At 39.9% G+C, this 11,476-nt stretch overlaps 1 protein-coding gene across 3 annotated transcripts in view; it reads left to right on the top strand.

Annotated features, from left to right (window-relative positions):
* Window positions 1-9,034: 9,034 nt before the first annotated feature.
* LOC118385996 (RNA-binding motif, single-stranded-interacting protein 1-like) overlaps window positions 9,035-11,476 on the top strand; it is a 66,510-nt gene continuing 64,068 nt past the window's right edge. The window contains exon 1 of one of the 3 annotated variants that reach the window (XM_035773322.2): window positions 9,035-9,254. In XM_035773322.2, coding sequence (XP_035629215.1) covers window positions 9,183-9,254 — 72 coding nt within the window. In that variant the 5' untranslated portion in view covers window positions 9,035-9,182. The remainder of the gene's footprint in view (window positions 9,255-11,476) is intronic. The other 2 variants (XM_035773318.2, XM_035773319.2) reach the window with 2 other exon arrangements.

Genomic DNA, 11,476 nt, shown 5'->3' with positions numbered 1-11,476 from the left:
GTTATAGCAATCACTCTGGTTTTAATTTGAATAATGTCCACAAGATGACAGCAGTGTATGTGCAAAGTTTAAGATTGATAACTTGAAGTATGACTGAACCTCATGACATTTAGTGTGAAGTCCCCAGGCACATTTGGCCAAATCGTGAAGGAGACATTCACATTCATATTCCATTTTTCTGCAAGAATATCGTCAAATCTGTATACTTGGACTTTGATTTAGCTTTCCAAGTATTAGTAGCCATATTATAAGTTCAACATTTGCAAACAACCAGTTTTCATAACTTCATAACTCTGAATATCTTTATAATTTTTGTCCAAAATGAAAAGGCATGCTGTCGTACAAGGTTAGAAGCTACATTTTACGACATATACATACTGGATACTCCCATAAAGCCGAGCTCATTGGCTATCTAGCTAGCTTTGTTTGACCCCGATTGGTGCTTATTTGACAAAGATACAGCTGTTCAAGTGATGGCCGCCCGCCATGAAGGCGTCGCTCTCTGACCAAATATGGAGTCCTGTAGGATATATTACACCCCTAATGAAATAGTGAAGTCTTGTTACCTTCTAGGATCTCTGCTGAATAGATACAAATGTGATTTGACTCGTTGAAACAACGTTTAGGGTGAGATTTTCACAGATTCCTTTCTTTGCAAATTGAAAGAGTGGAAATACAAAATCGACCGTGCATGCTATATGGACCTTTAATGATATGAAAAATGATTTTATCTAACAAAACGACACTTCATGTTATCTCTGGGACCCTTTGGATGATAAATCAGAGCAAGATTTCAGAATGTAAGTACACATTTCAGTACACGGCCCGTCATGAAGTCCAGGATCCAGTTGCAGAGGGAGGTGTTTAGTCCCAGGGTGTTGTCCCAGGACATGTTTGGCTAGCCAGGAGATGTGCCATGCTCGAGGCTAGCTCCAGGCTAACTGGTGCTTGCTTCAAGACAGAGAAGTTAGCCAGGAGTAGCCACTCAGATAGGAGCTAGCTAGCTGTGATGATCTGGTGTAAAGGTTCAGAGCTTGCGATTGGAATCCGGAAATGTGGTAGAGAAAAAGCAGTCCAATTTGCTCGCGCTGTGCAGACTGGCAGGAATTGACCGGGCAGAGGCTGGCTGATGTCCAAGTAAAGCAGTGGCTAACTGACTGCTAGCTAGTTAGCTGGCTAGCTCTGATGAGGGTTCCGGTTCTAAAATGTAAAAAATAGCAGATCCGTACCACATTGGGTGAGGCGGTTTGGAGGACAGTATGTTCAGTCCGTAGATGGAAAATGAGGTTAAAAACATAAAAATATATACGAAATATATATGAAGTATACAAAGGTATGTCAATTGGTATTGGTATATTATATGCACAGCACATTTCCCATCCTCCCTTAATGAACCTCTTCAATTAATATCCCACAGTTCTCTACATTATGGACAAGGTATGTGTATGATAACCACAGTTTTTTAAAATTCACATTTACAACAAACCAAGTTATGAATACTGTTGTGTATGAATACTGTAATGTTTTGTTAATCATCTGTATAATTACAATTTGTTTGGATTCACAGACTTCACCCTCCCTACCCATCTGATGAATATAACAGGAAACCTGTTAGATCACCATGCACTGCAAAATCATACGGATACGGAGAACATCAACACATTAACATCAACAAGCCCTTGGACTGGGAGTATACCTCATATTTAGATTGATTTATTTTGCTTTGCCACTACAATCATAATAAACACTGGCAACTAAAATATTGTGATATTGTTATGCATATTATTATTATTGACTGGAATAGATTGAAAAAAATCACTGAAGCTGGAGTCTCATATCTCCCTCTCTACCTTTAAGCATCAGCTGTCAGAGCAGCTTACCGATCACTGTACCTGTACACAGCCCATCTGTAAATATCACAACCAATTACCTCATCCCCATATTGTAATTTTTGTTGTTGTTGCTCTTTTGCACCCCAGCATCTCCACTTGCACATCATCATCTGCACATCTATCACTCCAGTGTTAATGCTAAATTGTAATTATTTTGTCACTATGGCCTATTTATTGCCTTTCCTCCATAATCTTACTACATTTGCACACACTGTACATAGATTTTTCTATTGTGTTATTGATTGTACGTTTGTTTATCCCATGTGTAACTCTGTGTTGTTGTTTTTGTCGCACTGCTTTGCTTGGCCAGGTCGCAGTTGTAAATGAGAACTTGTTCTCAACTGGCCTACCTGGTTAAATAAAGGTGAAATAAAATAAATAAGTACAAAAAATCAACAAATTGTACGCCGCCCTATGGGACTCCCAATCATGGCCGTATGTGATACAGCCTGGATTCAAACCAGGGACTGTAGTGACACCTCTTGCACTAAGATGCAGTACCCTTGACCACTACGCCACTTGGGAGCCTGAATGTTCTATATCCTCAGTCTGTGGTGAAGCTCAGCATGTATCTGCTGCTGGTCTTTGTGGCCCCCAGCCTGGCACAGTGACTCTTTCTTCGCAGACTGTATCCAGGGATCACCCTCTTGGGAGCCCTGCTTTGTAGTTGTCATCCATGACCCTCTGAGACATTCCAACCCTGACCTCTTCACCTGGTGTGGATGATTTACACATCCAGATAGGCCACAACAACCACAATTCAGATTACACCTCTGATGTTTCCTGTCTCGAGGGGACTATACGGCAGTAGGGTTGTGACTCTTCTCCACGATTCACAATATTAGTTTAAGTGGTTGCTTTGACCATAAGGCTAGTGGGTACAGTCCAGTACATTACTGGGGCCAAGCGTCCCGCCATCCAGGACCTCTATACCAGGAGGTGTCAGAGGAAGGCCCTAAAAAGGGTCAAAAACTCCAGCCACCCTAGTAATAGACTGTTCTCTCTGCTACCACACGGCAAGCGGTACCGGAGTCCAAAAGGCTTCTTTACAGCTTCTACCCCCAAGCCATAAAACTCCTGAACAGCTAATCAAATAGCTACCCAGACTATTTGCATTGCCCACCCCCGCTTTTACGCTGCTGCTACTCTGTTTATTATCTATGCATAGTCACTTTAACTCTCCCTACATGTGCATATTACCTCAATTACCTCGACTAACCTGTTCCCCTGCACATTGACTCTGTACCGAGTTCCCTCTGTATATAGCCTCGCTATTGTTATTTTTCTGCTGCTCTTTAAATACATGTTTTACTTATCTATTTTTTTACTTAACACTAATTTTTCTTAAAACTGCATTGTTGGTTAAGGGCTTGCAAGTAAGCATTTCACTGTAAGGTTGTACCTGTTGTATTCGGTGCATGTGACAAATAACATTTTTATTTTATTTTGAATGCTAGACTTGAAAGAAGTATAGGTACGCCTATCATCAATATTCCTTCTGGTTTCTGTATGCATACAGAATTTCTTTATACTCCCAAGTTAACTAGATGTAAACCAATTCTGACAGATGCCATGTGCTGCCCCTCCCCCCAGCATATTAGTGTCAACTTGACACCTCAAAAAAGCAAAATTTCCATTTAAATGTCTCTGCTATCATAAACCAAGCATGTTCTGTAACACAATCCTTGTCACCTTTTTCTAGATAGATCCGATCCACTTGGTTAGGTCTGAACACAGTCAGGGGAAGCAGGAATCTGATTTGCTGCTTTCCTTCTTGTATTTGCACACATTTTTATGAGATCAAAGGAAAACTGACAGTCATTTGCTTCAAGTCAGTGCAGTCCACTTTTCCACATAATCTCAATGACTATTCAAACTCAAAGTAATTAAAGGTGGCATACATACTATGTTCAAAATATATTGGAAGTGTTCACTAAATATTCAGTAAAAAACTCTTTGACCCAGCAATACGCATCATAAAGTGTGCAGAGAAGAAATGCAATGCAGTCAAAAGAAGAATTTCTAAAACCGCTTGTCTTGTAACGCTCTGCCATGAAGCCTTCAGTGATATAGAATGAAGGACCCCATACATTTTTGTGTAAAAGTCTACGGGGGAAAAGGAGGTCTCTAAAGGGGTTCTCTAAAAGAGTCACTAAAGATAGGGTCTCTAAATAGGGTCTCTAAAGGGGTCTCTTAACTCAATCATAAGACGTCAGCTGGTGAGGTCAAATAAGGTTCGTAATTGCCCTAGTTCTCCTGGCCATTAGGTCATGCGGTATCCTGTGACAAGATTATAGTATATATGTCAAATGTTCAATGTTGGCAATATCCTTTGACTTTAATTAAAGGGCACTGAGTGTATGCCACAGTAGATTCCCTAACTGTCTACTTAGCAAAATGACTCCTCTGAAACATTTAAATGGCTGGGCCACATCTGAATTAAAACACTGATGGCACAATCCGTCAATTGAATTTCTGCTACAGATGTAATGGCACTTATAAACATTTTATTGATTGTTTGTAACAGGTTGTAGTATAGAGGCTATTCATTCAATCTCCATTGCCTGTCCTTAAATGAATGCAAGCAAAGGCGTGGGTGGATGTCTTCTTCTGGATTGCCAATTCCAGACAAGGAACTCCAGATATTTTTATTGCACAATGTTCTTTACATGAGTGAGTCTTGAATGACAACCCTGAAAGGGACACTCCACTTCTAGTCGAGATGGGGTCTGTCCTGTTGGATGCACAGCCCTCTGGAGCCGGACCGAAGCAAGCCAGTAAATCTTGGACCATCTGATGGTTTACCCCATGTCTTCGAAGCAAGCAAAATAAACAAACTGCTGTAGGTCTGCAGAAACGGGAGATCAGGCTGAGGGCAGAGCAGAGAGAGAAAAAGCTCAAGCATGCCGGGGGGAGGGAATAGGAATGCTGAGAGAAATCTCACAGATCAAATTTCAGGAACCTGGCGAACAAGAAACTAAGAAGCAATCCTGAAATGAAACTCTAAAGTTAAATGAAATCCACAAGGTTTTGGAGGTCGCAGAAAATATTATACTTCATTTTGGCTTTTTAGTAAATTATTTGTGTAAAAATGTTAAATTCTGAAAAACAGACCCCCGACTCAAATATGTTTTGGTTGGTCCAACAGTAGAGTGATTACGTTATAAGTCGGTATCCGTCGTGTGGGAGATCTTGTGAGTGGGGTATGGGGCTATTTTTCACCTGTACACATTTTGCCCTGACCCCTGTAGTGAATTATTCAGTTTGATAAATGAGCATGTCATCTATGTACATCTGGAAGTGAGTAGCAGGACACATAGACAGCAGATAATAAATGGACAATGAAGGGAGCACCAAGACAACCAGTGACCCGTAACAGACCCTCCTGAGCCTTTCAAATGTAACGGATAAACCAAGTCCATGGTCATGCCATTGCCTACAGAGCTCCGGTTAGATGGCAATGGTGAAGAACAATGAACACGGATAATTGTTTGGAACAAACGTGCCGTGTGCTTGTTATTTCACCATCTTGGTTTGAAGCACAGTGCAAATCTTCTGATGGTTGATTTTCAGGAGGACTACTTTTTGTACTTGACAGAAAAGAGTCATAACCACTACTACAATATACTGTAGTAGTGTTATGTAGTAGTGGCCCAAAACCAGTCACTGCCGCAAACCTGTGGAAGGTTAGTTTGGCTCCATGTGGCTCTAGCTTGCTCTAATTACTACAGGATCAAAGGAGAGAAGAAGCTCTTCATCCTCATTAATGGGATTCAAACAACATTTGCAACAGACAGCAATAAGACCATGTGCGGACATCATCACACCATCATCACACTGCACTTTAATGAAGATGAATATTACTACTCCACCTGTGTTTGGAGATTTTTGGGAGGAATTTTTAATAAAGTTTTATTCAAATGAGGTTGATGAGTCCTCTGTCTTTAAATCAGAGGCGTCATGCAGAAATAGACCAAGCCTTTCCTGGCTGGGCGATGTGAGTTTCCTGTTTCTGCTCTCACTGGTCCCTGACCGTTACCACATAGGACTGGGGTTGAACTTCGGAAAAGCTCCCCACAGTTCTAAACAATCGAGAACCAAATGTCAGGGCTTCATATTCCTGAGACGGAAAAAGTGGTGATTATAATGTCAAATGTATCTCCCTTTATATGAGTTGTGGTATTGCAGAGGAATGCAGATGACACTGTACAGTGTATCCTGTTGCCTGCCAATAACCTTTCTGAGCATCCTTAGTGATACTGCAGCTTTGTGTCCTGAACTCTGTTCTACAAAAACACAATACAGTTCCTCATTCTATGTTCTCATCAACAGCCCTTCTTAGTTGGTACTACCCAATAAGAAATGCACAATGTGTGGCTGTGTATGTGTCCTTACTATTTGAACAATTTGTTGATAACAAATTCATGCAATAGTACTTCAATAGGACTTTCATAATTCAAAGAACATCCCTGGAGCCAAATCTGGTGACCATTGTAGGCCTATTTCCTGTTGTGACCTTTCACAGAAATGTGTTTCATTGACAAAAACCCGACATAATATGCTCCCTTCCCTTGCAGTTTCCATGACTAATATGTGAGGATGTGATGGTGATTTAAAGAAAAGCTATCGAAGTAGAATCTTGGTACTTGTTCTTGGCTTGGCAGATATTTGTTGGTATACAACTGTGATAGATTGGTTTGATTAAATGTGCACAATGTGATCTGTGCATTGTGATGATATCAGGCTTAGTTTTAAGTTAATGACTTTAAATGGCCTTGTTTTGATGCCATGAAGGGTAGTGTACTGTGTAGTGTACCATCACTCATTGAACCAATATGAGTGCTTCATTACAGTCAAGCACTTAGGGAGTGAACGCTATATACAGATTACATGGAGAAAATCGAACCACTCTGAAATGAAAATATCGGACCTCTCCTTTCAGCAAAATATATTTTAACTAAAGCATCACTGAATGCTTTAAAAAAAATTGACCCTCCCCTACACTCAAAATAATAATTCTAACAAAATGAATAGCAGAGAATGTCTACCGTTTAGCCTTACTTCTTGGACAGACCAGAGGCTTAGATATGCAGTTTTAGAAACTGTTCTTCATCCAATCACAGCCCGATGTGATACAGCCTAGGATCGAAACAGTGACTGTTGTGACACCTCTTGAACTGAGATGCAGTGCCTTAGACCGCTGCACTACTCAGGGGCCCCAACATATTACCACAATTACAGCGACTAACCGGTGCCCCCGCACATTGACTCTGTACTGGAACCCCCTGTATATAGCCTCACTACTGTTATTTTATTGTTGCTCCTTAATTATTTGTTATATTTCAACAACACCAAATATTATTCAAACTGCATTGTTGGTTAAGGGCTTGTAAGTAAGCACTTCACTGTCTACACCTGTTGTATTCTGCGCATGTGACAAATACACAATTTGATTTGATTTGGAAAAGGTAGGCCTATGGAATAGCCCCTCATTTTGAGTCTTTTTTAATGATTTTATGGGGGTGCAATTTTAGCCAATAGGCTATAGATTGCGTGACCCATCGGAGAATCAGAGATGAGGGGCGGCATCGGGCACACATCGATATATAGTCTAATAAGCAACTAATTCTAAAACACTGAGAAATATTGAAATTGCATCAATAACAATTACATGACCCTCCCCTGGACTTGACTTTAAAAATATAATACAATGGGATCTATTCCTGGAAGCTGATTGGTTAAAACCGCATTCCAGCCGGATATTATAAACTGTTTACCAATTTAAATAGAGCAGTAAAAATAACCGTTTTGTCACACCCGAGGTATAAGGTCTGAAATTCCACAGCTGTCAGCCAATCAGTATTCAGGGCTTGAACCATACCGTTTAAAATCCTAAACTTAAATCTATGACGTTGAAATGCCTATTTACTCTGTTCTATATCACTCTGGCATCATTTGTATGGATATATACAAAGAAAAGTCAACAGAAAACTGGTAAAACAAAATTAAATGCGCACAGTTTGCAGTCTTTCCACCTTCAGTTTGAAGTGATTGTGTTAGTTGTGTTGTTGGCTAACTCCTCTGAACAACAGTGTCGTGATGAGCACATGTTCTATGCCAGGCGAAATAGCGCATCATTAGCTCATTGTTAAAATCAAAACAAATGTTATTGGTCACATACACACACGGTTAACTGATGTTATTGCGAGTGTAGCAAAATGCTTATGGGTGTATCCAAATAAATGTCACTAGAAAACAGCTCAAACATACGCAAATGCAGCTACTTTGCTGTTATTCTGGCTGCACTGTTTGACGTGACTGTAAATTTGCAGCAGTTGGCTCGCTAGCAACCAGAGGATAAGGACGTTGCCAGCCAGTAAGGCCATATTTAGTAGGAACAACTGGGTCGCATACATAGATACAGAACAAGAAGACTTAATGACTGGATAGTGTCTCTGGCAACCTAAACGACAGAACAAACGACCAGTCGGCTTGGGTAGCAACCTTAGATGTCTGTCGGGACTATATCTTGTGGAAGAATGAAATAGTATGAATAAATTAATCAAAATATATATTTGTATTAAAATATGTCAATGATTATTTGAATATGTTGGTAACTCGTTGTATAAAAGTGATAATGCCCTCGAAGCTGGTGTTTGGAGGATATATTGGCACGGTTTGCCGGCCCGAGAGGAAAACCCGTGCCAATATATCCCCAAAACACCGGGTTCTCTGGCATTATCACTTAACTAAACCCTCCCTTTGACTGAAATTGAAAAAGCATTTCAATTTCCTCAAAGTAACCATTCTGTAAATGTCGATCCTTCACTTATTGATGTCACATGGCAATGTTTGGATTGCTGGTGAAAAGGTGAGTACTTGTCCAACATCGGAGACTGATGTCTGGAGAGTAACTATAGGCCTAGGAATTCCAATTCATCATTGACTGAAACTTCGTTATTGTATCTTCAACTACAAATTGTATTATCTAAATGCATAAAACTGTTGTCTTTAAACTATTCTGAATGAGGTTTCATGCATAGCCAACTGGTCAGCATTAGCTCTAGTCAGAATGTACACACACCAGAGAAAGCCCATTACCCGAATCAGGTCCAACTCCCACGCAGAAACGCAGTTCATTTGCACTGAGGCTGGCTGACATTGGGACATTCCACTGTTTCGCTGTTTGGTTCCAGGGTGAGGTCTCCCGCCCCAACGAGAGAATTGACTTTGGAAAAACGGAATAGACGGAAATACTGAAGTAACCGACTGGTTCATATTTCTATATTCATGGGAAAAGCGTGGCAACAACAGATGTACCCCCAGTACTCGTATTACTACCCCCAATACCTGCAAGCGAAGGTAAAGTAAAACAGTGTTCTATGTACTTGAAAAGTAGCTACATTGTAAAATGATCAATGCGCGGTTAGATTCGACACTTGATAAGAAAATGTTCTTCATCATCTGCCCCGATTATTGTACTCTAGTTTGTCTGTAAGATTTCTTGTTCGTTAGGGTTATGTTTATGTAATTTGAAACGCATATTCAGGAAAATGTGTTGAGATGACTATGACTTGAAGCACAAATTAATGCTGTAGGCTATTTAGTGCACCTCAACACCTGTCAAACTCTTCTGACATACATATGTGTTGTTACTATGTATTACTATTGACTTGGATCATTTAGATTCACATTGGCCAGATTGTGGCTCTCCAGGGTTAGCTAATAGAAAGGACATTCAATTTATAGGATCACTGTTATTACCAAATCCCTTCAACACTGCCATGTATAATTAAAGGTGCAGTGCAGTCAACAACGTGAATTTAGTGTGTTTTATCTATATTTCCACACTATGAGGTTGGAATAATACTGTGAAACTGTGAAAATTGTGATAATGCCCTTTTAGTTTAAGAGACCGTTTTTGTTAGATGGTTTTGGCCTGCCTGGTGACATCACCAGGCAGTAAATTAGTTAATAGACCAATAAGAAAGCGAGTTCCAAACCTCACTGCCAAAAACATCTAGTTTTCAGTATTCCCCTCCCAACTCCAAGACAGTCCTAGCAAAATCCTTGCTTAAGAAATGGGTCTTTGCTAAGAAGCTATTTTTGGTTTGTTTTGACCATTTTAATTGAAAACAATCACAGTAAGGTACTTAATTGTTACCCAGAAATGATTGGATATTGAGATTAAAAAAACGCTGCATTGGACCTTTAAGTATTAGATCAAGATACACCCAATTTATTCAACTATTATGAATTGTTTATGTAGTATTTTATATTCTATTTTGTATTTATTCATGGTCATAAGAGCGCAAGTCAGGTTTCATAGAATTCTTTATAGCATCATTAATACATTTTGTGTTGAAAGTCAGAGGGCATATGGGGTCAACTGACAGTCCTCAGTTGACTTACAGGCATCTCGTATGATCATCAAGAGGCTCCTACAGAATACTTTGCATCACTTAGTCTCCATACATGTTTAATCAGCTTGGCTGCCTATTAAATGACAAGGTCCCAGAGCTCCAGCCCTGTAGGCTACTTAGTATGCAACTGTAAAATAAGGATATGTTTTCAAACAGGGATAGACATCTGAGTGTGTCGATCCAATGAAAAGGACATTAAACAGGATTTTAGAATGACATTGTGTTAGCAACACAGCCTATTATAGCTGTGTTATGAATGCATGGGCTGTTTATTTACCACTTTGATATCATTTGAAGTCAAAATAAGTGATACTAGCAAGAGCAGGTTACGGGTTTCTCTTTTATTTGAAGATATCATCTGAAGAGAAAGTGTTAGCTTATTTGCCAAAGTTAGTCAACATATCACCTGCATTCACAGCTGCTGGTCATTTAGTCATAAAATGCTTCCTTAACTCATCTTCCTACTGATGTGCAATATTCCTCAGTGTTTGTTCCTTCTAATCCCATTCTTCCATTGACTAAAGACTCATTCTTTGAATTTGATTCAAGAATAGGGCCATTCATTAGATTTCCGCATGGAAAGGGATGTGGCCCCATTCACTTTGTTTTATGACACACCAGATATGTGTGGGGTGGCCTTAATACAGAAATGGCTTGTCCACTTCAAACAGGGCCCTGCTTTGTGGATAACTGACATAGTGGTTTACATTATCACTGTCCTGCTGGCCTCTTTGCTGGGATCCAAATGAAATGACTCTGTTATTGTCTTATTGCGGGGGCCTGGCACAGATTTCTCTCCATGGCTGTAAACATGCCATCTATTTAGGTGTGTATCTGATGTTTGAAGCATTTAACACTTAGTGACATTCTATGGTCTTTTTTTGTGATATTGATTTTGTATAGAAGAGCTGTAATCACATTCAGTCAGTGCATAAATATTGCATTATTCATTGTTCGGGTTCTTGTTTACTGTCAATTTGTTATGAGATACTGTCACAGGAATGAAAAGCATTGACAAAGCACAGAAAATTGGAGCATGTTTTCGATGCAACTTTCTGTCTCGGCAGGAGACCAGCTACCGTACTGTGATTGAGGAATTCAAGTGGCGCAGAACAGGCTGCTTTTAAGTTAATAACCGAGTACTTGAACACTGGTGTCAGT

Source organism: Oncorhynchus keta, chromosome 7, assembly GCF_023373465.1.
Source record: "Oncorhynchus keta strain PuntledgeMale-10-30-2019 chromosome 7, Oket_V2, whole genome shotgun sequence".
In the NCBI taxonomy this organism is placed as follows: domain Eukaryota; kingdom Metazoa; phylum Chordata; class Actinopteri; order Salmoniformes; family Salmonidae; genus Oncorhynchus; species Oncorhynchus keta.
Note: the sequence above shows the minus strand (reverse complement) of the source record. Positions and strands in the feature narration are given on the sequence as shown.